A 27,737-nucleotide genomic window follows, 5' to 3' on the forward strand; every position below is an offset into this window, starting at 1 on the left:
CCATTCATCCGCCGCCATCATCTCATGTTTCAGCATGATAATGCAAGTCCCCATGTCCCAAGGATCTGTACATGAATCCTGGTAGATCAAAATGTCACCATTTCTTCCAGGGCCTGCATACTCACCAGACGTGTACAACAGCATGTTCCAGTTCCAACCAATCTCCAGAAACTTCGCATAGCCTTTGAAGAGGAGTGGGACAACATTCCACAATCAACAGCCTGATCAACTCTATACGAAGGAGAAGTGCCGCGCTGCATGAGGCAAATGGTGGTCATACCAAATGCTGACTGGTTTTCTGATCCACAAAGGTACTTTTGTTTTTAATGGTATCTGTGACCAACAGATACATGTCTTTATTTCCAGTCATGTGAAATCCATATATTAGGGCTTTTTGTTCAGTATACGTCAACAATCCTTCCTCCAAAAGGACACTTCTTCAATGGATTACATTTTGTGAAAACCAGTCCTTTAATGTCTGGGTTTTGTGAGGAATCACTTGTTTGTAACTCACCCACCAAAAATCACAATATGCTGTTTACATTGTGTCATTTGTGCTGGTCCAATTTGTATAATGGAAAAGCAGAAAAATCTGTGCGCTCTCACAATGTAATTATGGTTTCTTTTCAATGTCCCAGTTTTGTGGCATTGATTAATACATAATTGAATCTTTACTTCAAGTCAGGTGTTATGTATAAAAGGCATATGACAGAGCTGCTGTAACCGAGTCAGGTTTGTAGGCCTCCTTGCTCGCACATGCCTTTTCAGTTCTGCCCACAAATTGTCTATAGGATTGAGGTCAGGGCTTTGTGATGGCCACTCCAATACCTTGACTTTGTTGTCCTTAAGCCATTTTGCCACAACTTTGGAAGTATGCTTGGGGCATTGTCCATTTGGACCCATCTGCGTCCAAGGTGTAACTTCCTGACGTCTTGAGATGTTGCTTCAATATATCCACATAATTTTCCTGCCTCATGATGCCAATTATTTTGTGAAGTGTACCAGTCCCTCCTGCAGCAAAGCACCCCCACAACATGATGCTGCCACCCCCGTTCTTCATGGTTGGGATGGTGTTGTCCCCATGTGCAATTGCAAACCATAGTCTGGCTTTTTTAAGAAGTTTTGGAGCAGTGGCTTCTTCTTTGCTGAGCGGCCTTTCAGGTTATATCGATATATTCCTTGTTTTTACTGTGATATAGAATGGGTGGCCAATACAGATTGTACCTGTTTCTCCAGCATCTTCACAAGGTCTTTTGCGGTTGTTCTGGGATTGATTTTCACTTTTCGCAACAAAGTACGTTCATCTCTAGGAGACAGAACGCGTCTCCTTCCTGAGCGGTATGACGGCTGCGTGGTCCCATGGTGTTTATACCTGCGTACTATTGTTTGTACAGTTGAACATGGTACCTTCAGGCGTTTGGAAATTGCTCCCAAGGATGAACCAGACTTGTGGTCTACAATTTTTTTTCTGAGGTCTTGGCTGATTTCTTTTGATTTTCTCATGATGTAAAGAGCAAAGAGGCACTGAGTTTGAAGTCAGGCCTTGAAATACATCCACAGGTACAACTCCAATTGACTCAAATTATGTCAATTAGCAGAAGCTTCTAAAGCCATGACATCATTTTCTGGAATTTTCCAAGCTGTTTAAATGCACAGTCAACTTAGTGTATGTAAACTTCTGACCCACTGGAATTGTGATACAGTGAATTATAAGTGAAATAATTGGTCTGTAAACAATTGGTGGAAAAATGACTTGTGTCATGCACAAAGTAGATGTCCTAACTGACTTGCCAAAACTATAGTTTGTTAACAAGAAATGTGTGGAGTGGTTGAAAAACGAGTTTTAAAAGAATCCAACCTAAGCGTATGTAAACTTCCTACTTCAACTGTATGTCTATTAATGTTCTGTATTATGTCATGTTTCATGTGGACCCCAGGAAGAGCAGCTACTAATGGGGATCCTAAAAAAAATACCAAATACCAAAATATAAATACATGTTACTGTGGAAACAATATCAACTACTGCTAGTTTAAAATCAGCTCAGCTGTCCTACAACACAATTCTAAAACTGGCTAGTTTTGTCTCGTCTGTCCTTATGTCCGCTGTTTATCTTTCCCGGGAGACAAAATCCCAGAACTAATACGCCTACAGGTGTGGGCTACATGTGGACATTGCACAAACGTCGCCCACCTTGAGAGTAAATACATCACCTAAAAAATATAAAATATTGGACATGTTTATGTTACAAATACAAAACATTTTCTGCTGTAAATATATTGTGCTTATAAAGACTATGCCTACACTTTACCTAACTAATCAAAATCAGTTGTGTCTGGAGTACAACTTCAGCTGTCTGACCAGAATGGCATTACTTGCCCAAATCTAAGGATGTGGCTGTCTAACTCTCTGGATGAGGTTATGTCTTCTACTCTCCAGTGGGGGAGTCCCTTCCATCTATATAATGCATTACAGGTTAAGGACATGTGCAGTCAGGTGGCAGCAAATGTGGAGTGCATGACACTCCATCCTGGGTATGACAGTACGCCTCATGGGTCCAGCTAAAGTTCAATAACTACAGATGTGAGATCAGTGTTTTGATAACTTCCAAGTGTAACAGTTCCACAGAATAAACCATCTTTCACATAACTGTTTAAATTATTTTCTGCGAATATTACACTCGTTTTTCATCCAATTGTCATTCATCGCCAATACAGATATTCATCTGGTGGGGCAGGGGCTACCTTGCCAAACATGTCAGTCGTCAAACCTTCCTATATGGTGTACAGGACACCGTGTAGCCTAAGAAAGGAGTTCCCTGATATGTTTGAAGAATACACAGGTCCATTGATAGTACCATTCGATTCAATAAATATCAAAAGACAATAAAAAAAAAATTACATTTCATTGCTGAGGGCAAGGTGTCTCCATTTCAGACATCAGCATGAAGCCCACCGGATTCCATCACATCATCTTGCAAGTCTTGCTCCATACAGGTATCTTTGAACACACATACAGTCACTGTTCTATTTCTAATGGTAGTTAGAATAGGTCATATCTGACATAAACAGATACTATGCTGAAGTTACCAGGCCAGCCTAAACATACCAAATTCTGTTCTCCCCATTGACAACCGTTGGTGAGAAGGCAAGAAATTAGGTCTTTGCCAGAGCCCCATTGATGGGGAAAGCAGCGTAGATCAGCACCTGGCCCCTCAAAGATACTGGTCACACACACACACACACGATTATGATAAGCCTGGTGGAACCAACCTGAACGCTGAGTTTACAGTTCTATTTCACATCTAAAAAGTAGGAAATAAGCAACAAATGTCAGTTTACATAAATTATGTTTCACAGTTGGGTCATCAAAATAATGGAGTGGTTTACCTTCTGTATTTGTACAAATGAGGAGCCCGTGAAAGCGGTTGCCGCTGACAGGTGAAGGTTGCTGGCCGAATACTTGCCAACATGTGGAGGACTGTTCCATTCATAGGAACGCACAGTGAGAGCTTGTAAGTCAGTATTTCACGGTGAGGTCTACACAACAAATGATGGTGGGAAAAAAAACTATTGCAACCATTTCCGTGTTTGACCACTAGGTTTTATGGGTATTATGAAGACATCACTGTGGCACTCTATTTTCAGTATGGCCTTCATTACCTTACACATCACTTGCACTCTCCGCTCACTTTTGACTTGGCTGGGAATGATGACTCTCCATAGGTCTGGCTTACTTGTAGGCTCTGGGCAAAGAACAGAGCCAAAATCGATATAACTCAGCCATCTGAGATATGACAAACTGAGCCATCCATAGACTAGCTACCTGGATCACAATATCTCATACACTGACTTCACATATGAGTTCTACAGCTTAACATGCTAAATGAAACACAATAGAATGATATATGCTTGTTGTCATGGCTACTCACTGTCCTCTGGGGTCCTGGCGGTAGAGTTAGCGCTCCAGTCACTCCAATAGCCATAGCCCATATGATGAATGCATCGCACCTGCACTACATACTCCGTGTCCGGCTTGAGGTACTGAAGACGGAAAGACTCCTTGTAGCTTTCAGTGTCATTTGGGGGTACCTAAAAGAGAGTCAATTAAATGGATATAATGACAAATGGAGTCGAGAGGGCAACAATGTGGCATATTACAGTGAATTTGCAATACCAACAATACAAGTAGAATGTTTGATTCACTGTTGATAACACAGAATAAGGATAGGATAGATGGCTTTTAACATTAAAGAGAGATTTCACTCCAACATTTGCCAGATGTTTACACACCTTATAACAAGTCCAACGTCAAGCCCATGCCATACACACCCAATGCCATTATTGTTGTGTAGATCATACCATAATATCCCTTCACCAGGAAATTATATGATGCTTATCCTTTCATTTTGGGATTGAGGTGACAACAAATGGCACGGGACATATCAACATTAGTCTAGTTCTGAGGTCTAAAGAACATCCTTTTAACATGTATTGTGAGCTATTTACCTCAGTCCAGTCTCCAGAGCCCACAGTACAGAACCTGATGTTGTATTTCAGCGTTACATAGGTTACATGGATAGGGTGCTTCCAACTCACTAAGAGTGTCCTGGAAAAGTTATTCTCGGAAAGAATATTGACATCTGATGGGGGATTCGTTTTCACTGCAAAACAGGACAAACCATTAAACTATATGGGGGAGGTGATAATCATTGTAAAAACCTCAAGGGCAATCAGAAAATACATTTCACTCCACCTACCCAAATCAGCAGCATAAATATCCAGAATGTCAGATCGAACCTTCCCCAACTTGTTTTCAACTTCTACCCACATAGCAAGTTGCATGAAGCTTGGAAAGGTGCCGAAGTCGATGTATCCACTGCTTCTGTGAGCTTTGCTGCTCTTATTTGAGACACTGAATAAACACAACAATGATCTACATTGTTAATCGATCAGAAATCAGTAATTAACAAATCACATATACTATCTAAGAACCTTGATATTTAGGGGTTCTCAGAACTGAAGCCAGGTTCATTCACCGATTTAAAAAATAATGTTGGTATTCACCATGTATCTAACCTTATGTATGACACTCACATTAGACTGCCAAACAAGGTATAAGTGGTTTTCAGAATCTCATCTCTTGTCCCAGGCTGCCATGTGCACGTGACGTTGGAGGAAATCTTTTGGCCAGACTGGACAGCCATGCAGGACAGGTTCACAGGCTTCTCAGGGGGATCTGACCAATAAACCAAACAGCTGCCATTATTTCATGTCAGAGAAACATACCAACGGCTATGTACCTACTACACTGAGCAGAATGGGGTCAAAACTCATTTTGATTCAGGAAGTCAATTGAAATTCACTTCCTCAATTGAAAACTGAATTGAACCCAAACCTGACACTGAGAAAGCTTTAGGCTCATTCAGTGTGAACATGAAAGACCGGAAAATTGTTAGACTTCAGCCACAGACTGTTCTCTCTGCTTCCACATGGCAAGTGGTACCTGAACATCAAATCAAATGTATTTATAAAGCCCTTTTTTACATCAGCAGATGTCAAAGTGCTGTACAGAAACCCAGCCTAAAACCACAAACAGCAAGCAATGCAGATGTAGAAGCACAGTGGCTAGGAAAAACTCCATTGAAAGGCAGGAACCTAGGAAGAAACCGGGCCAGTCCTCTTCTGGCTGTGCCGGGTGGAGATTATAAGAGTGCATGGCCATTAAGTACAGATTGTTCTTCAAGATGTTCAAATGTTCATAGATAACCAGCAGGGTCAAATAATAATCACAGTGGTTGTAGAGGGTGCAATATGTAGCTAACAAAATAGTAAAAATATCTCACGGTAATTGATCATTAATAAAACATAAACCCATTTAACATCTCCTGGCTTTCACACATAGCACAAAAGCCACTGATGCAGACCTTTGGAACATCTATATTTTAAGTCTAATAAATCCATATAATATAGTCTACAACTTCACAATAAATCCATTATTTATTTTAGACAGGTCTAAAGAACCATGATATGAAGAAAATGTAGTCTATTTTCAGAAGAACAGAATAGCATACTCTCAGTTGTCCTTATGTTAGGCCCTGAACTGGCTATGCCATATGGCTGGGGGCTACAATAGTTCATTTATTAGACAAGATTTTCTTAGAATTTAACAGTATGAAGAATACAATTGAACATTTCTACAAATGATTTGAAGTAGGGCGCTCATGCGTGTTGAGTGGTTAAAGAAACAAGTACTTCTATATGCTTAATTTATAATTATTTCTTTAACTTTAGTTGTGATACATATGTTGGGCTCTGTTTTCATTTTTAATATAGTATGCTGCATGATGCGACTCAAATGAGGATTTGAAAAAATTTGCATGAAAGGCATGAGCTCTGCTTAGTTTTTAGTGCAGGCTGTACACGCTTCATCAGTCTCTCATTCACAATTTGACAAGCACTTGATAATGCCTCGAATATCCCGGCGGTATCCCCTTTGTGTGGCAGTAATGCCCCCTCAAAAATCCAGGCCTTTTGCAGTCAGTGGCCATTTGTACCCTTAGGCTGAATGTAATAATTATTATTCCCTTCTCCCTGCACGCTACGAAGCACCTCTCACTCACATGGCTATCCGTCAAGGGGCCGGGTATTTCTCACAGGCTACAAGTGAAGATAGACACACTGGGGACAACTGCATGCGTCCTTATCCAATTCCGAGGTGCATATTGAATATACTGGAAGAACTGTCCACATTTACTTTTTGTCAGCCAACAAGATGAATAGGACTAACAAACAGCAAAAGCACTAGCCTATGTCAATCTACTATCCCCCATAGTACAAAAGTTGACCTATTCTATGCAAAGTAATATTCCTAAAATAGTCTGGGACAGTTGTGGGATGCGATAGAATTAACCAAATTAATACAACCACTGGCATCAAAACACCTGTTTTAAGCAATGAGGCTGATGCAACAGAACATTTAAAATGTTGATAAACTATTAGGCTATTTCTTCACATTATAAACTCGGCAGCTTAAATGTTCCATTAGCAGGAAAACACAAATATCAAAAGTGACCGGAAATGCAGTAATGCATGTAATGCTTTCATTATAAAGGTGTTTTTTATGGTGAAAATTATCTTCCCCAAACTTCAAACCCACGGGCTGCATATGAATGCCACTTATGCTCTACACCCATTGGAAAGCAGATTAATGTGCTTCATGTTAAGAAAATAATTTGGCCACTTTAGTCTAAATAACCCTCATCAAAACATGTAGGCCTATGTAGCCCATAGGCCTACAAAAAAAGGTATGCATTGTTTCTGGCCTTATGCTGGGCATCATTCACAAGTGATAGGCACATTTTGTCAGCCATCAGAATATTAATGATTTAATCTCGTATTTACAGAACATACACTAAATAATATACAGTACCAGTCAAAAGTTTGAACACACGGGTTTCTTTATTTTGACTTTTCTACATTGTAGAATAATAGTGAAGACTTCAACACTATGAAATAACACATATGGAATCATGTAGTAACCAAAAAAGTGTTAAATAAAAATATATTTGATATTTGTCAAAGTAGCCACCCTTTTCCTTGATGACAGCTTGATGGTGTTCCCACATATGCTGAGCACTTGTTGGCTGCTTTTCCTTCACTCTGCGGTCCAACTCATCCCAAACCATCTAAATTGGGTTGAGGTTGGGTGACAGTGGAACCCAGGTAATCTGATGCAGCACTCCATCACTCTCCTTCTTGGTTAAATAGCCCTTCCATGGATTGAAGGTGTGTTTTGGGTCATTGTCCTGTTGAAAAACAAATGATAGTGAGACTAAGCCCAAACCAGATGCAGAATGCTGTGGTAGCCATGCTGGTTAAGTGTGACTTGAATTCTAAATAAATCACAGACAGTGTCACCAGCAAAGTACCCCTACAACATCACGTTCACGGTGGGAACCACACACGCGGAGAGCATCCGTTCACCTACTCTGCGTCTCACAAAGACATGTCAGTTGGAACCAACAATCTCAAATCTGGACTCATCAGACAGAAAGGACATATTTCCACCGATCTAATGTCCATTGCTCGTGTTTACTGGTCCAAGCAAGTCTCTTCTTATTATTGGTGTCCTTTAGTAGTGGTTTCTTTGCAGCAATTCGACCATGAAGGCCTGATTCACACTCTCCTCTGAACAGTTCATGTTAAGATGTGTCTGTTACTTGAACTCTATGAAGCATTTATTTGGGCCGCAATTTCTGAGGCTGATAAATCTAATGAACTTATCCTCTGCAGCAGAGAAAACTCAGGGTCTTCCTTTCCTGTCTGGGTCCTCATTGATGTTTTTTGCAGCTGCACTTGAAGAAACAAAGTGCTTGAAAATGTTCCCACATTGACTTCCCTTCATGTCTTAAAGTAATGGATTGTCGTTTCTCTTTGCATATTTGAGCTGTTCTAGCCATAATATGGTATTTTACCAAATAGGGCTATCTTCTGTATACCACCCCTACCTTGTCACAACATAACTGATAGGCTCAAACGCATTAAGAAGGAACGAAAGTCCACAAATGAACTTAACAAGGCACACAAGTTAATTGAAATGCATTCCAGGTGACTACTTCATGAAGCTGGTTGAGAGAATGACAAGAGTGTGCAAAGATGTCAAGGCAAAGGGTGGCTACTTTGAAGAATCTCAAATATAAAACATTGTTATTGAACACTTTTTTTAGTGACTACATGATTCCATGTGTGTTATTTCATAGTTTTGAAGTCTTCACTATTATTCAACAATGTAGAAAATAGTTAAAATGAAGAAAAACCCTTGAATGAAAGGTGTGTCCCAACCTTTGACTGGTACTGTGTGCACACACATACACACAAGTATGTGGACACCTGCTTGTGGACACCTGCTCATTCCAAAATCATGGGCATTAATATGGAGTTGGTCCCCCCCTTTGCTGCTATAAGAGCTTCCACTCTTCTGTGAAGGCTTTTCATTAGATGTTGGAACATTGCTGCAGGGACTTGCTTCCATTCAGCCACAAGAGCATTAGTGAGGTCATGCACTGATGATGGGCGATTAGGCCTGCTTGTAGTTGGCCATTCAATTCAGCTGAAATAGTTGAATCCACTCAGTTTAATGTCCACATACTTTTGTAGTGTATGTTTTTTATTATTTTTGTTGCCTAAATCGCTTACATTTCTGAGAAATAGGTACAATTTCTATACGTTCCTATAACTCTCATTCCCTTGGAATTCCCTTGGAATGAAACGATCAAAAACAAAACTCAAATCAATTGTGAGCCAGGGCTACACACTGGCTAAACAAAACTTAGACCCTTGAAAGACAAATCAGCAAGCAAGTTGTCCTTAGCACGGCCATGTCTGATTTCATGGGGAAACTCCCACAATACGAGACTCCAGCAAAAGAGTCAGTCTTTTGCAGGAAAATGAGAGGGTTATGATCGAAGTGCTGAATTGCCAGTTCCAAAGTGAGCGTCTCTTCTTCGATAGTCGAGTTGTTTCTTTGATATGTGTCCAATTTCTATTAAAAGCATTCCACAGGGTGCTCAACAGTGTTATCGTCTTTCTGTAGGAGGGTAACCCAAACGGAACATAAAAAAGATAGGAAAACAAACCGTCAGGAGTAATGAAAGCAGACAACTCTTTGGCGCGCTCAGTTAGAGGGATCAGCCAATTTCCGTTCAGCAGATAGAACTCGCTAACATACTTAGCAGCGCCAACACGGTCCATACAATTGTCGACCCTGGCCAATGTCCGATGGCATTAGATTTGTGAAAATCAGAACAAAACCGTAGAGACCCATCCAACTTAGGTACTAATATACAGGGCGAACTCCACGGGCTGTTGCCATGTTTTGTAATGTCGTTCTCAAACATTAACTCTGCCTCACTGCAGACTTTCTCTCTTTTCAGGGTTCACTCGATAGGCATGTTCTTTGATTGGGGCAGAGTCCCCAACGTCAATGTCATGCTCTAGTACAATTGTTTGAATAGGGTCATCTGAGAATAAACCCTGATAATCTAAAAGTACTGCAACAATGTTGCCTTTTTCCTCTGGAAAAAAGGTCTTCTAGAATCTCTGAGTTAGTCAACCGTCCAACAGGCACATGGTGTATTGGGCTTTCCTCATGCTATTGAGGAAGACTATATTCAAGGGTGACAGCAGTGGCTATAGGAAGAACATCACTACCGGTTTCCATCGACTTCTCTGCCTTGATCGTAGCGGGTGAAGTATGGTTTCAACATGTTGACATGACAGCCAGGGTTTTTTTCCTGCGCTCCGGTGTGGCGATGTACTCCAGATAGTAAAAAAAAATTACAATGGCTTGAAAAGGAAGCTTGAAACGTTAAAACCCAGAAAGGGCAACAAAACCAGGACTTGGTCACCCACCTCAAATGCAGTTTCGGGTCTTTCAATCAAACCAAACTTTAATTTGTGCCTTCTCCAGATTCTCACTGGTGTGGTGCAATCTGTATCAAAAAGCGCCAACGAGCTCAAACAGATTTGTTTTTGTGTTTAAGGTGTTGCCCTTCAACAACCTCTCTCTCAGTAAGCTCAAAAGGACCTCTGACATGATGTCCAAACACGAGCTCATTCGGACTAAAACTTGCTTCAAACAGCAGAAGAGGGAACCCTTCATCTCAGTCTCTCAAACTCAAAGCTGTAAACTCAACATAGAAAGTCTGATGAAATCTCGTCAAGAGCACCTTGAGAATCTGGGTGGTAGGCTCCAGAGAGGCAGTGGGTTACACCCAACTGTTGTAGCACTAGCTGGAAGACCTTTGACATGAACTTTGAACCTCTGTGTGATTGCACTACCCATGGAAGTCCAAACATTGAAAATAATTTCACCAGGGCCTCAACAATACTGGGAGCTGTGATTTTCCTCAGTGAAATGGCCTCAGGGAAATGAGTGGCAGTACACATGATGGTTAAGAGAAACTGGATACCACTCTTTGCATTTGAGAAAAAGACCAACAACTAGAGGTCGACTGATTATGATTTTTCAACGATACTGATTATTGGAGGACCAAAAAAAGCCGATACTGATTAAATCGGACGATTTTATATATATATATATATATATATATATATATATATATATATATATATATATATATATATATATACAGTGCCTTGCGAAAGTATTCGGCCCCCTTGAACTTTGCGACCTTTTGCCACATTTCAGGCTTCAAACATAAAGATATAAAACTGTATTTTTTTTGTGAAGAATCGACAACAAGTGGGACACAATCATGAAGTGGAACGACATTTATTGGATATTTCAAACTTTTTTAACAAATCAAAAACTGAAAAATTGGGCGTGCAAAATTATTCAGCCCCCTTAAGTTATTAATACTTTGTAGCGCCACCTTTTGCTGCGATTACAGCTGTAAGTCGCTTGGGGGATGTCTCGATCAGTTTTGCACATCGAGAGACTGACATTTTTTCCCATTCCTCCTTGCAAAACAGCTCAAGCTCAGTGAGGTTGGATGGAGAGCATTTGTGAACAGCAGTTTTCAGTTATTTCCACAGATTCTCGATTGGATTCAGGTCTGGACTTTGACTTGGCCATTCTAACACCTGGATATGTTTATTTTTGAACCATTCCATTGTAGATTTTGCTTTATGTTTTGGATCATTGTCTTGTTGGAAGACAAATCTCCGTCCCAGTCTCAGGTCTTTTGCAGACTCCATCAGGTTTTCTTCCAGAATGGTCCTGTATTAAGCTCCATCCATCTTCCCATCAATTTTAACCATCTTCCCTGTCCCTGCTGAAGAAAAGCAGGCCCAATCCATGATGCTGCCACCACCATGTTTGACAGTGGAGATGGTGTGTTCAGGGTGATGAGCTGTGTTGCTTTTACGCCAAACATAACGTTTTGCATTGTCGCCAAAAAGTTCAATTTTGGTTTCATCTGACCAGAGCACCTTCTTCCACATGTTTGGTGTGTCTCCCAGGTGGCTTGTGGCAAACTTTAAACAACACTTTTTATGGATATCTTTAAGAAATGGCTTTCTTCTTGCCACTCTTCCATAAAGGCCAGATTTGTGCAATATACGACTGATTGTTGTCCTATGGACAGAGTCTCCCACCTCAGCTGTAGATCTCTGCAGTTCATCCAGAGTGATCATGGGCCTCTTGGCTGCATCTCTGATCAGTCTTCTCCTTGTATGAGCTGAAAGTTTAGAGGGACGGCCAGGTCTTGGTAGATTTGCAGTGGTCTGATACTCCTTCCATTTCAATATTATCGCTTGCACAGTGCTCCTTGGGATGTTTAAAGCTTGGGAAATATTTTTGTATCCAAATCCGGCTTTAAACTTCTTCACAACAGTATCTCGGACCTGCCTGGTGTGTTTCTTGTTCTTCATGATGCTCTCTGCGCTTTTAACGGACCTCTGAGACTATCACAGTGCAGGTGCATTTATACGGAGACTTGATTACACACAGGTGGATTGTATTTATCATCATTAGTCATTTAGGTCAACATTGGATCATTCAGAGATCCTCACTGAACTTCTGGAGAGAGTTTGCTGCACTGAAAGTAAAGGGGCTGAATAATTTTGCACGCCCAATTTTTCAGTTTTTGATATGTTAAAAAAGTTTGAAATATCCAATAAATGTCGTTCCACTTCATGATTGTGTCCCACTTGTTGTTGATTCTTCACAAAAAAATACAGTTTTATATCTTTATGTTTGAGGCCTGAAATGTGGCAAAAGGTCTCAAAGTTCAAGGGGGCCGAATACTTTCGCAAGGCATTGTATATATAAAACCGGAGACCCATAGATATGTATAAAAAATAAAAAAAAATTATGACAATTACAACAATACTGAATGAACAATGAACACTTATTTTAACTTAATATAATTACATCAATAAAATCAATTTAGTCTCAAATTAATGAAACATGTTGAATTTTGGTTTAAATAATGCAAGTGACAATTTCCCTGGTTTAATATTTCATGTTGACATGAATTTATTTTAACTAAATATGCAGGATAAAAATAAAAAAAAATTCTGTGTATTGATTTTAAGAAAAGGCATTGATGTTTATGGTTAGGAACATTCGTACAACGATTGTGCTTTTTTCACAAAATGCGCTTTTGTTAAATCATCCCCCGTTTGGTGGTTGGCTCTCTTTGTTAGGAAGGGAAAAATGTAAAAAGAGATCCCAGGGCAGTAATTTTGGCCATTGTCCTGTGCAGGGTACCGTCTTTCGGATGGGACGTTAAATGGGTGTCTCTGTAGTCACTAAAGATCCCATGTAGTCACTAAAGATCCCATGGCACTTATTGTAAGAGTAGGGGTGTTAACCCTGGTGTCCTGGCTAAATTCCCAAACTGGCCCTCAAACCATCATGGCCACATAATCATCCTCAGCTTCTAATTGGCTCATTCATGCCCCCTCCTGTAACTATTCCCCAGCTCGTTGCTGTAAATGAGAATGAGTTCTCAGTCAACTTACCTGGTTAAATAAAAATAGTTAACTTAATAGTTATAAGATATATAGCTGGCAAAAAGTGTAACTTTATCACCTCTCTTAAGTTGCGCTGCAGGAGTGACTCACCTCAAGAAGCTCCCATTTTGCTTGTTGTGCTTCTTTGTAAACAAACACACGACTGGTTAAAACAACTTTTGGGAAACTAGTACTGGTAAGCTTCATAATGAAAAATAATCTAACAGGCAAAATTATAAAAGCAATCTGCTTTATCTATTACCTAGTGCACAAGTTGACTGCAGGTATTTATTTAAAAAGTACTAATATTCAAATGTGTATTTTTGTAAATGATAGACAAAATTGGAAAATCATACTGAGGGTATTTCAAAATACCCCGGGATACAGTATACCACCCAAGCCTACTGCACACACATATTCATACTGACTCTACACACAATCATCATATACACTGCTGCTACTCTATCATATGTCCTGATGCCTAGACATCTACCCCTATACATATCTAATCCTACCACTCCAGTATCCCTGCACATTGTAAATATTAGTGGTGTGCCCAAGTAGTCTGCCAAAAATCAGTATACGGGCAATTTAATGGATATAATTTAGAACAGAGTATTTTTTGTAATTATCTGTGATCAGGAAAACATTTTATTTTCACATCCTTCTCATGTCAGTCAGTCAAGGGAGGTGCTGCATGGTCTAAATAACTCAACTGGCTAGCTTGCCTGTCTGTAAAGAGAAAGACAAACTGTGCGTTGATCCTGCTGCTCCGATTGGATAGACTGAAACTTTATTTCTCCATCCACTCACTTCATAATTTCACAATTCATTTTCCTTGCATGTTTTCAGTCCGATCATTTAGATTTCTGCTGCCTGCTACTATGATAAATCACATGGCCAGGACGTTTGCTATCAAGCTGTCAATGTGCATAATATCTAACAAGTGAGGTCTGGAAAAAATCTGAAATGCTAATGCGCATTCTGACTGAGTGACCGCAAACTTGGCTGCCCCCTGCAGCTTTTTTTGTAGTGAGAACATGCAAATCAAATCAAATTTTATTTGTCACATGCATACCTTAGTGAAATGATTACTTACAAGCCTTTAACCAACAATGCAGTTTTTAGAAAAATATGTGTAAAGTAACAAATAATTAAAGTGCAGCAGCAAAACAACAACAGTGAGGCTATATACAGGGGGTACCGGTATAGAGTCAATAGAGTCAATGTGGGCGGGGACCTGGTTAGTCGAGGTAATATGTAAATGTAGGTAGAGTTAAACTGACAATGCATAGATCATAAAGAGTAGTAGCAGCGTACGGGGGGTGGGGGGGGGGAGCAATGCAAATAGTCTGGGTAGCCATTTGATTAGCTGTTCAGGAGTCTTCTGGCTTGGGGGTAAAAGCTGCTGAGAAGCCTTTAGGACCTAGACTTGGCGCTACGGTAGCGCATGCCGTGCGGTAGCGGAGAGAACAGGTTCTGACAAGGGTGGCTGGAGTCTTTGACCATTTTTAGGGCCTTCCTCTGACACAGGTCCTGGATTTTAGAAAAAGCTGTTGCGCTGCAACTCACCGCCTTCTTGAAGACAAACAATGTATACGAAATGCTTCGGGCTGGTTTTAGACCCCATCATAGCACTGAGACTGCACTTGTGAAGGTGGTAAATTACATTTTAATGGCGTCAGACTGAGGCTCTGCACCTGTCCTCGTGCTCCTAGACCTTAGTGCTGCTTTTGATACCATCGATCACCACATTCTTTTGGAGAGATTGGAAACCCAAATTGGTCTACACAGACAAGTTCTGGCCTGGTTTAGATCTTATCTGTCGGAAAGATATCAGTTTGTCTCTGTGGATGGTTTGTCCTCTGACAAATCAACTGTAAATTCCGGTGGTCCTCAAGGTTCCGTTTTAGGATCACTTTTTGTTTTCACTATATATTTTACTTCTTGGGGATGTCATTCGAAAACATAATGTTAACTTACACACAGCTGTACATTTCAATGAAACATGGTGAAGCCCCAAAATTGCCCTCGCTGGAAGCCTGTGTTTCAGACATAAGGAAGTGGACGGCTGCAAAATATCTACTTTTAAACTCGGACAAAACAGAGATGCTTGTTTTAGGTCCCAAAAAACAAAGAGATTTTCTGTTGAATCTGACAATTAATCTTAATGGTTGTACAGTCGTCTCAAATAAAACTGTGAAGGACCTCGGCGTTACTCTGGACCCTGATCTCTCTTTTGACGAACATATCAAGACTGTTTCAGGGACAGTTTTTTTCCATTTACGTAAGGTTGCAAAAATCAGAAACTTTCTGTCCAAAAATAATGCAGAAAAATGAATCCATGCTTTTGTTACTTCTAGGTTAAACTACTGCAATGCGCTACTTTCCGGCTACCCGGATAAAGCACTAAATAAACTTCAGTTAGTGCTAAATACGGCTGCTAGAATCCTGACTAGAACCAAAAAATTTGATCATATTACTCCAGTGCTAGCCTCCCTACACTGGCTTCCTGTCAAAGCAAGGGCTGATTTCAAGGTTTTACTGCTATCGGTTAATTGAATGATTAGAATATTCCACCCTGAAACCATATAATTGTATGGAACTCGTTAGAATGTATAAAATTATAATCAATAAATGTGTAGTTCTAGTCAGAATTATGGTAAAACAATATAGCTAATGTTGGTCTTTATGGTATTTTAAAGACAGACTGTCTGAGCAAAATTCGGCGCCGACCTGACTAGAGACTTGGGAGAGAACAGGGAGTACGGCTCAAGGTCTCCCTAATCTCTGTCGGCTGGGTAGTGAGACAGTGTGTGCGTAGCAGGACATTGTGTTCGTATGTTTGTGTGAATGTGTGTGCGTATGGTTGGGTGAATGTGTGTGTGTGAGAAGTCGCTATAAAATTAATTGTTTTGTATTCTTGACTTTAGAACGTTCTCTGAATAAACTGTACTAACCTTTTGCATAAGCTGAGTCTTTGACTAATTATTATTATACCCAGGGTCTTACAAACCTCGAGGATTGGTCAGAGCTATTGATTGTCAGTTATTATCATTGGGATAGAACATTTACGTGACAGCATTACATGGGCTTGCTCCTACCTATCTTTCCGATTTGGTCGTGCAATACATACCTACACGTACGCTACGGCCACAAGACGCAGGCCTCCTAATTGTCCCTAGAATTTCTGGGCAAACAGCTGGAGGCAGGGCTTTCTCCTATAGAGCTCCATTTTTATGGAATGGTCTGCCTACCCATGTCAGAGACGCAAACTCGGTCTCAACCTTTAAGTCTCTACTGAAGACTCATCTCTTCAGTGGGTCATATGATTGAGTGTAGTCTGGCCCAGGAGTGGGAGGGTGAACGGAAAGGCTCTGGAGCAACAAACCACCCTTGCTGTCTCTGCCTGGCCGGTTCCCCTCTTTCCACTGGGATTCTCTGCCTCTAACCCTATTACAGGGGCTGAGTCACTGGCTTACTGGTGCTCTTCCATGCCATCCCTAGGAGGGGTGTGTCACTTGAGTGGGTTGAGTCACTGATGTGATCTTCCTGTCTGGGTTGGCGCCCCCCCTTGTGTTGTACCATGGCGGAGTTCTTTGTGGGCTATACTCAACCTTGTCTCAGGATGGTAAGTTGGTGGTTGAAGATATCCCTCTAGTTGTGTGGGGGCTGTGCTTTGGCAAATTGGGTGGAGTTATATCCTGCCTGTTTGGCCCTGTCCAGGGGTATCATTGGATGGGGACGCAGTGTCTCCTGACCCCTCCTGTCTCAGCCTCTAGTACTTTATGTGTCGGGGGCTGGGTCAGTCTGTTATATCTGGATTTCTCCTGTATTATCCGGTGTCCTGTGTGAATTTAAGTATGCTCTCTCTAATTCTCTCCTTCTCTCGAAGAAGAACCTGAGCCCTACGACCATGCCTCAGGACTACCTGGCATGATGACTCCTTGTTGTCCCCAGTCCACCTGGGCGTGCTGCTGCTCCAGTTTCAACTGTTCTGCCTGTGGCCATGGAAACCTGACCTGTTCACTGTGACTATTATTTGACCATGCTGGTCATTTATGAACATTTGAACATCTTGGCCATGTTCTGTTATAATCTCCACCCAGCACAGCCAGAAGAGGACTGGCCACCCCACATAGCCTGGTTCCTCTCTAGGTTTCTTCCTAGGTTTTGGCCTTTCTAGGGAGTTTTTCCTAGCCACCGTGCTTCTACACCTGCATTGCTTGCTGTTTGGGGTTTTAGGCTGGGTTTCTGTAGAGCACTTTGAGATATCAGCCTATGTAAGAAGGGCTATATAAAGACATTTGATTTGGACAGCAGGAAGCTTGGCCCCAGGGAGGTATTTTACGAACATATACTTAGGAATATTAAAACACTTCAGTTTCTTTTTCCAATCACGAGTATCATGTGATCCGATTGTCAACTGTCAATTTACAGATACGATAACGAACATGAGTATGGCCATGTCAGCACACCCCTAGTAAGAATGGTATTGGCACTGACCCTTTATACAGCTTCCTTACTTTATTGTTCTTCTCATTTCTATTACTCTTTTGTTCTACTTTTTAATAGTACTACTGTATTTTTGGGAAAGAGCAAGCAAGACATTTCACTGTACTAGTGCACGTAAAAATAAAAGTTATGAATGTGTACGTTACATTTTCGTGAATATCAGTACAAAAGCATGTCCTTTGGATACATTTTCACTGTATTTCTGTATGAAATTTTTGCACTTGTATCCAAATGAATTACTCAGAAATGAAATGTAAATGGAGATATTAGAGAAATACTTGCGTGGACATTTTTTTTATTTTTTATATGAAATAACCTAAAGTTGATGTGAAATCATTGGAGAGATACTTACACCCTTTGGTCAACAGAATCCCATGGATTACTTGATTTCGGTTTAAGGGAGACCCTTTCTTCTCACAAAGTAACCAGTTGGCCGTTTCATTGGTGATGGTGATGGTCACGCTAACAGCCGAGTCATTTATCTTGGTGTACTGCTCTTTGGGCACTGTGACGTTTTTCAACTTCCAGTAGATGTCCTCCGCTGTGGCTTTAGCAGCTGTGTAGAGTACACATGTGGCGGTGAATTCCTTCCCAATTTCCACCGATGGAGATTGTGGGATTATTGTTCCATAGGTGGTGATAGAACCTAGAGAAAACCCATGCATCAAGTCAATGCTACTAGGAAATGCATGGTGAATTTTACACAGACGGAAAAGTCCATATGTGGTTGTTTTCATGGTTATTTGGAAACATATCACTAGGGTCAGTACAAAGCTCACTATCATTAAAGCACAGCAAATTAAAGGAAGAAGACAGCTCATTCTAGGGTTAATGTGCAGAGAGGTTGAATCAAAACATATCAGACTGTCTGTGGCTGTGGAAAAGAGTGCCTGCTAAGCAGCACTTAATAACAAAAATTGTTATTTAAATGTAGTGGTACACTTACTACAGGTGGGCCTACAGGCCAGCCATGCCAAGGACAGAAGCTGCAGCAAACGGTATGATGACTTGTCCATGATGCCTGAGGGAAGATTCACAAATTCACAGACTCACCAAGCCTACATTTTATCGCAAACCATTTCCCACCCAATTAATTGCTAGTGTTGGAGAGCAATTAAATTACTAGTGGAACTACATGTAGTTAGCTACATTTTGCAGTAGCGTGGTGGTAGTTAAAGAGATACTTTGAGATCTACTACCCCAGTCAGATTAACATGTGGATACCATTTTTATGTCTCTCTGTCCAGTATGCAGAAGGTTAGAGGTAGTTTCACGAACCCCTAACCAGGGTTAGCATAATGACTTGAAGTCTATGGGTATCTGCTAGCATATACTCATAGACATCCAATCATTTCGTTAATGCTAGTTAGCAATGGCGCCAGCGCTAAATAGCAACTTCCTTGAAACCGCAAGCATAGACAAACATTTTATCCACGAGTTCATCTCTGGGGAAGTAAAGGGACTCTTTGCCAAAATCCCTCAGTATCCCTTTAAACAAAATAACATTTGCAGTGTTTTCAGTGTTTTTTGCCAGGTAATGGTGTAGCTAAGTGCAACAGAAAATATGGGTGAAGTAGGCATCAGACCTGCTAAAATTCTAACTTGAAACATAGTTTTGGGATTTAATAGACTAAATTACAAATTCTGTTAACATCTGACTCCAGAGTGATCAGTCTTTCAATTTGTGGTCGATGACATTTCAGATTTAGACACCAAAATGTATCAAAGTAGTTTGGATGTAGTGATCTACTTTAAAAGATGCACTATGCCAAAATCACTCCGCCATTTCCTGGTTGTTAAAATTCAAATAGGTCACTGAATTTCAGTTTATGTGACAAAACAAGCACGTATAGTGTAGAGAATCACTTTACCATCTAAACCACAGAAATATACTTTCAATAACACAAAACATTGCTTAAAAACAAAACTTAAGAACCAGATGTTTAGAAATAGCACACATAGAACAGATATACCGCTTCTTAGGCTTGCTTTCAATGAGAATGACAGATCTATAATACACAATTCTATGTGAATTTGTTCAGGTCGCTCAAAAAGTTGCATATTGCAGCTTTAAGTAAACTATATTTTTCTTAAGAGTAGCTTTAGGTGTAGCTTAACTTCTTCTAGTGTGAAGTAATTGGTAGCTTTCAGAGCAGCTTCCCCAACACTTAATTGCTGACTGAAGGTAGGTAGCTACAAAACTTTGTGAACATCTCATTTCCTCAAGGACAGTCCTCTTGCATGTAGGACTTTTTGTAGCTATGTGTCAGCAAAGCTAGTCATATCACTACAGAATATTATTATGCAGCTTATTTTCAAACTACAATAAATAAAGCTTTGGAGGAACACTGTCATAACACCATAGCTGCTACAGTTTGGGATGCACGATATATCGGAATCGGCCGAAAATAGCTAAAAATGCCAGCATCAGTTATGGGCCTGATGTCTATTTTAATGCCGATGTGGAAAACCGATGTCAAAGCTAACGTGCATACCTATATAAACGTAGGTACATGGCCATGTAAAATGTTTGCGCTACAAGTGCAACACAGCATTCCTAACCTAGCCCACAATGTCTGCATCGAGTCAACAAGTCGAGCAGTCATTTGAAAGAGTAAAACAATTTCAGCGACACAACTCAAAGGTGAAACCCATTAATGCCAAGATAATGGAATTCATTGCCCTCAACAATCAACCATTCTCTGTCGTGGGTGATGTTGGCTTTCGCAACTGGTCGAGCACCGGTACACACTACCAATTGCGCTATTTTTCAGATGTTGCCCTACCGGAGTTACACAGTAGTAGCGTCACTGCTATTAGTTTCACGACATACTATGGAACGCCGCTTGGGTCTTTGCGTGTCAAAAAAGATACACGTCAAAAAAAACACTAATTGACAATAACACTATTTGACAATAACACTATTTGACGCATTAAATAAGATTTTAATTTGACACGTCAAATAACAGTTCTATTATAGAATGTTGTGTGTTCTGAATTAAGCATGCAAGCCAAGCGCCACCACTACTATCAGTAGCACTGTCAAAGCTGTACAAAGAAGTCTGCAAAGAAGCATACACCGGCCACAAATGACGTGTTTGAAATACCGTGTTAGTAATGAAGCATTATTTGTTTGACCGCAACTTCTGGGGTAGCTAGCTTTAGCTTTGTACCTAGCTAGCACCAATACAACTAGCCTGAAAACAATGACTAGTAGAAACTGCAGTCATTTTCATTATTCTTAGCAATCCTTGTGAGTAACTATTAGCTAGGTAGCCACTTGTTGTTCGCCTATTGAAATGTAACTTCAGTTCATGAAAAGAAATAGCTAGGCAGCTGTTGCCCAAAACTAACGTTATAAAGCAATCAGCTAGCTTCATCTGGCTAGTGAGGCTCAACCAGACCATGTAATGTGTTGTGAAGCTAGCCACAATAAGGGTTAGGCACAATAGTGGAATTTGCGGTTTGCCTTCAAAATAAAAAGCACCTATTTGAAAGTGACACAGAAGGTTACAATTAGTGGAATCATGCCATATTTAGACTAGATAATGTTAAACAAGGTTGGAATGTGAAGCAACGAAATGGGGTATCAGTCTACCCACAGAACACAACTGTGAAGAGTTTACACAAATATTAGCGTTGAAGCTCTCATCACGAGACTGTGACTGTGTGAAATCCCCTCCCCAGTCAGCCTATTGTGTGTACAGACATTCATATTGCACTGTACAACTTTACCTAAGGATTGGGGATCAATGAAATGGGGTATCAGTCTACTCAATACCCAAAATATTTTTTTCCCAACATCCTCCTCAGAGTTTTCAGACTACAAAATATCCACACAGTTTTGTTTTCCTAGGGAAAGTGTTCAATACACATAGGTTGACAATAAATGTGGCTCAATTCAGATGTTTCAGAGTCCCGCAATAAGAGCTACTACGCTAATATTCTCTGGGTGTCACTGAGTAGACAAATACCCCATGTTATTGAGCCACAATCCATAGGTAAGGCTGTACAGTGAAATAAGTATGCCCCCAATGCAATTCTAAAGTATAATACATCCAGTGTGATTTCAACAGATTTGTCAAATTAACAATTTATTGTCTTACGTTGATTTTATATAATATTCCAACCTCGTTTATCATGATCTATTCAATTACGGCATAAGTCTACTATTTGTATTAATTTGCATCACTGTCAATTACATACTTTTATTTTGAAGGCTAACCGCAAATTCCACTATTGTGGCTAATTATTATCATGATTAGCTTCGCATAGATGGGTCCGACCACCATTAATCAATAAGAACTGTCTTATAAATGAAGGTAATTTCAGATGACACTTATAGTTAGCTAGCCAACTATATCTACTGAAACAGATTGTCATTTTGCTATGTTTTGGGGGAAGAACATTGCTTGCATCCATGAGCCATCTTTTTTTTTTACGTGTGATAGTGTAATCAATATGTAATAACTACGTAAAAAATGTATGAACACGTTCAATTATTATGTGATTTGAAGTCATATTCAGGTCCTGATTGGTCAACAAGCTTATTTGACACGCCTTTTTTGACACGCAAAGACCCAACGGCGTTCCATAGAAGTCCTGGTTGAGAATGAAACAACTGAACAAATGAAACAGCAAGTAAGTGAAATAAATAGGTTTTGATTATGTTTTACTGGAAATGGGGACATATGTAAATGCCAACTGAATAACTTTTTGGTCAGTATGGTGTGCGTGTGTGTAACCTTTAACAAGGCAAGTCAGTTAAGAACAAGTTCTTATTTACAATGACGGCCTACTACAGCCAAACACGGACGACGCTGGGCTAATTGTGCGCCGCCCTATGGGACTCTCAACCACGGCCAGATGTGATACAGCCTGGATTCGAACCCGGAACTGTAGTGACACTGCTGTGTCCACATATGTGTGTGTGTTAACTATTTAACTGTACTAGAATGCTTAAAAACATTTTTTAAATAAAATAAAAATCGAGAATCAGGTCTTTTGGCAAGGAAAATATCGGTATCGGCCAAAAATGTAATATCGGTGCATCACTAACTACTGTAAAACAACAACAGCTGTGTAGCCTATTTGTGTTGTGTAATTCATTGGGTAGTCATGCACCCATATCACTGGCACAGGGGTTCACCAGATTTTATTTTGTATTCAGTACTTTACCAATAAGTAGTAACTTAACTGTTTAGTTTTATGAGGGCCTCACTGACTACTCCCACTAGTAGGAAATATAGGAAATGGAACCAATGATAAAGCTACTACTAGAGAGCTAAGTTAGTTATAAAACACAAACTATGCATTGCTAGTTATGTTATGAACAAACAGTAGCTAGCTAAGAAAGTCTGTTAAATGACTGAAATGTAAACATAGAGGCCTAGTTTATGTGAAAGCGTGGCAATAACTTATTAACCTTTCATTATTCACAGATCTCCTCCTCTGATGACAAGGCAGGCAGACCACTCCTGAAAACAAAATGCTCAGCAAAGGCTCTATTGAGAGATACCAGATTTTTATTAAAAGCTCATTTTCAGTGTCTGTGTTTATATGTTAAGGGGGTGTTACTTTGGCAGATAATGTCAGCCATCTAAATAAATACAAATATTTGTATAATTAACTAAATGTAGGTGTTTCTGGTTTGTGTCAGTTTAATTGTTTGTTATGCTATAAATTGTTATTTTATGGTTGTAAGTGATCAAATGAACTAGAACATTTTATATTTTGCAATTCTGAGTAATTACTACTTTAGTAAGGATATACACTTTATTCAGCACTACTGCAGTTGCTAAATAATTCCAATAAACGGCAGCATAAGACCACAAATTACATTTCAGAAGATTAGTTCTCTCCCTGAATTCACCACTCCCCTGCGCGCTTTTTATGTCCCAGATTACTGTGAAGTAATATGATGATTCATGTTTATTATTAACTGTTTTTATGCTCATGTTTTGATATTATACTTCATATTACTATAACTTATCAATAAGCCTGAACATTAATTCAGTCACCTCTGGTCAACAAAAATGTATTTTAAAATTCATCAACCAGCGTCGACCCGCTCTGCCTTCTCGAACAAGTAGCCAACTCAACAAGCTCCGCCAAAAAGCTTGTGGCGTTCAGGGAACACTGCCTTCTCGCAAGGGTTGCATGATGCATTTATTGGCAGGCTTAAAGATGCACATGTCTTCTCTATTCCGAGGCTGTTTACTCTCAATAAGAGATATTAAGATGATTTTTATAATGTTTGTGTACTAGGGTTGAGGTTAGCGCATTGGCTACTGAATATTTGGCCGGGGTTCAATACCTGCTATGGTCACTATTTACTTGCTCTCCCAAAAGCAACACAGGCCTAATACACAATATATAGCGAACTGTAAAGTAATGAGTGACCATTTTAGAAAAATATGAGACATATAGTCTTTGGTTGCATGCTATTTCATATGAATTATAGGGTTGCTTGTAACCTATAACTGATTCTTTGTGGTCTTATGTTGCAGTCTATGGGAAATATTTAGCAAGTCATTAATTCACATAAAGACATTGGTGAGGCAACTGAGAAATAGTGTATTTGTGATGTTAATTCCTTAGTTCAGTCTCAAACCTGCCCCATACCAATTCCTGGACTTCCACAGGTCACCCAGTTCAAACTACATTTGAAAAATAAAACATAAAATGTGGTTTGTTTATCAAGTCTTCTGCCTTGCAATAAGAAATATTTAAAAAACTAACAACAAAAAACAGCTAAATGCTTAGACAGGTTTTGATTAACAAAATAATCAAAATGCTATTTAGTACTATATGGTATTTATTATTATAAAATTATTACTAAAATATTTTCTAAAAGTATTATAGGCTACCCTACCCTAGAATTAGGGTTAAGGATAATAGGTTATATGTAGGGTTACATTTTGTGTATAGCACATTGTGACATCTGCTGATGTAAAAAGGGCTTTATAAATACATTTGATTGACTGTTAGGTTTAGGGGTTTATAAGGCAAAAAATAGTATGGTTTATAGCTCTCTTGCTCCTGCCTGTGGCTTTGTGTGTACTACATACCTCATTCGAGACACTTGCTCGGCTCATAATCTGAGGTAGCAACTGCGTCATATCCACAAATCAATTAACTTCGTTTGCAACTCAGTGAATCTGTGCAGTATTCACTCCCTACGATTTTAGATTGAGGCATATTAAATTACCCAGCAGTAATTCCAAACAAAAAATCGTTATAAAAAGGTTATTTCTTGATTAAAAAATGCATTCTGGCTTTTTAAATCTGCCACATCTTGAAAAAGAGGACAGGAACATGCATTTTGTTTAGGTTTTACACCTTTTTCTGAAGAGAAATCTGGTTAACCATGACCAGAACATGTTTAACGTCTGATGGGCATACCCCAGCCATCGCTAGCAATGCGTATACACAGACAAACAATGAGCTCGCCAAGTAGCCGTAACCTTGTTAATAATAAATTACCCGAGGTAAGCCTATTATTTTTACCAGGGCTGGTCTCATTGCCAACATACCGGGAAATGTGAGTTCGTGCCACCATAATCAATATAACTAGTAGGAGTTGGCACCACCCTAAAATAAGGCCTGTTATTTCGCGATTATTTAAAAACTACGGCAAGCAGCTGGGCCAATAGGTAATATTATTTGGGAGCTGGGCTCCATGGCTGAAGCGATGAACCTAGTTTTTATAAGATTAAATGTCATGTGTCCAGCCTAAGACTATCTGCTGGCTAATGCCATATAGTATTGAGAATCCCAATAAAACCAACAAAAAAATGACTAGCTACTTCAAAAGAAAGACAATCTTATATCGTGGTCTGACGCTTGCTATATAACGTTACATCGATCAGAGTGATAAAGAGCTATAAAATAAGTATTACTGACCATTTTAAATAGCTAGCTACTGTAGCTAGCACGGACATTTTTGGAGGAAAAAAAATATTGATCAATTTCTAATTCCGGGAAACACAAACAACACGGGAATGTCGTATTTGCAGTACCCCTAGTCGACTATATTCAACAAAACCAGGAAAACACGTCCGTAACAGCCTGTTAAACAGGGCCCGACATGTTATGACAACAAAAACACTCACCTTTCATATCTTTACTTGTTGGGTTCATGTTTTCTAGCTAGTTAACGTTAGCTGCGTAAAGACATGTAGATTTCACATCACTCAGCTTAAACTATAACATTGCACGTCTAGGTCTGTCTTCTCTTTCCCAATTCCAGTATATTGCATAACCACGAGTTCCAATACTTCCCCTTGCAGTACAAATATAAATTAGCTACAAACATAACGACTGATCTAAGTATCTGTCTAGATTGTCAACGACTTGTTTAGAGATCTGCGCAGAATTGCTGTTCTTTTGATTTGCCAGGAGAATCGTCTGTCACACAACTACTAACCAATCAAGACGCCAGATTGTTTCGCATGACTGTTTTCCAGTAAATCTGCACCCACTTGCCCGAAATGCTCCAATGTGTGCCAGGCCATGACGGAGCTTGGGTTGAATGCTTTGTCTGCTGCTGAATCATTATGTACCTGACGCAACAAGCTCAACAACAAGCACTGTTTGATGCGTTGTTTAATAAATATCCGAACCAAAAACAGAGTAAGCTATGGAAAATGGTATAAATGAAGTGGGTTAATGTCAGGACAGTGCTACCCTGTCTCTCCTTCATGTGTGACAAATGCCCTGCATGTTGAGGTGATGACTCCAACCACTAGACTGTAACAACTCACTGAGTTAAAGCCTTTGGGTATGAGCTTGCTTGGGGGAGCTAACACAAGTCTTCAGGTCTCAGGTAAGGACAGTTACCCAATTCTAGTAAGTATATCACACCGGTCACCAATGTCACACTACCACAATGAACATGCTTGCTTTTAATTGTACAAAAAAAATGCTCTCTGCCAGGATGTCTTTAAGAGAAAAGGGGTGCAGTCAGAATAGTAATAATGTTGAATCATAAATGTTTATGATGTTCAGGATAATTAAGTTGATCAAGCATAGACCAACTTCTGTTTCCTCTCCCTGACAACTGAAAAATATCAGAACGCAGCCAAAAATAATTCAAATTTCATATTTTATTCATTTTTGCAAAACAGTCACATGACAGTCTCAATTTCAAAAGTGCATGAAAATCAAACAGTACACAGTGCATGCGTTGAATTGTAGAGTTTCCACCACCAAGTACAGTATAAATGTGTACAAATAGGATGCTGTTTATTAGCAAATGTTTGCAAAGTCAGGAGCAATTTACTGTGGCATACAGAGTCCTTTTTTGAGTTTAGTCATGTTGAGGTTTCACTACAGCCTGGGTTTTGTCTGACAGCTAATATATACTATATATACAAAAGTTTGGACACTACTTCAAATGAGTGAATTCAGCTATTTCAGCCACACCTGTTACTGACAGGTGTATAAACTTGAGCACACAGCCACGCAATCTCCATAGACAAACATTGGCAGTAGAATGGCCTTACTGAGAACTCAGTGACTTTCAACATGGCACCATATTAGGATGACACCTTTCCAACAAGTCAGTTTGTTAAATTTCTACCCTGCTAGAGCTGCCATTGTCAACTGTAAGTGCTGTTATTGTGAAGTGAAAACATTTCGGAGCGACAACGGCTCAGCCGTGAAGTGGTAGGCCACACAAGCTCACCGAATGGGACCGCTGAAGCGCGTAAAAATCATCTGTCCTCAGTTTCAACACTCAC

General features: G+C 39.8%; 1 protein-coding gene across 1 annotated transcript in view; it reads right to left on the reverse strand.

Moving 5' to 3' along the window:
• Positions 1-26,373, reverse strand: part of LOC110509538 (interleukin-6 receptor subunit beta) — a 56,280-nt gene extending 29,907 nt beyond the window's left edge. The window contains exons 1-8 of the mRNA XM_021590456.2: positions 26,109-26,373; positions 18,941-19,015; positions 18,347-18,640; positions 5,095-5,236; positions 4,758-4,912; positions 4,507-4,661; positions 3,930-4,089; positions 3,661-3,743 (exon numbers count right to left, since the gene is read on the reverse strand). Coding sequence (XP_021446131.2) covers positions 3,661-3,743; positions 3,930-4,089; positions 4,507-4,661; positions 4,758-4,912; positions 5,095-5,236; positions 18,347-18,640; positions 18,941-19,015; positions 26,109-26,136 — 1,092 coding nt within the window. The 5' untranslated portion in view covers positions 26,137-26,373. The remainder of the gene's footprint in view (positions 1-3,660; positions 3,744-3,929; positions 4,090-4,506; positions 4,662-4,757; positions 4,913-5,094; positions 5,237-18,346; positions 18,641-18,940; positions 19,016-26,108) is intronic.
• Between the last annotated feature and the right edge of the window lie 1,364 nt (positions 26,374-27,737).

Source organism: Oncorhynchus mykiss, chromosome Y (assembly GCF_013265735.2).
Source record: "Oncorhynchus mykiss isolate Arlee chromosome Y, USDA_OmykA_1.1, whole genome shotgun sequence".
Lineage (NCBI taxonomy): Eukaryota > Metazoa > Chordata > Actinopteri > Salmoniformes > Salmonidae > Oncorhynchus > Oncorhynchus mykiss.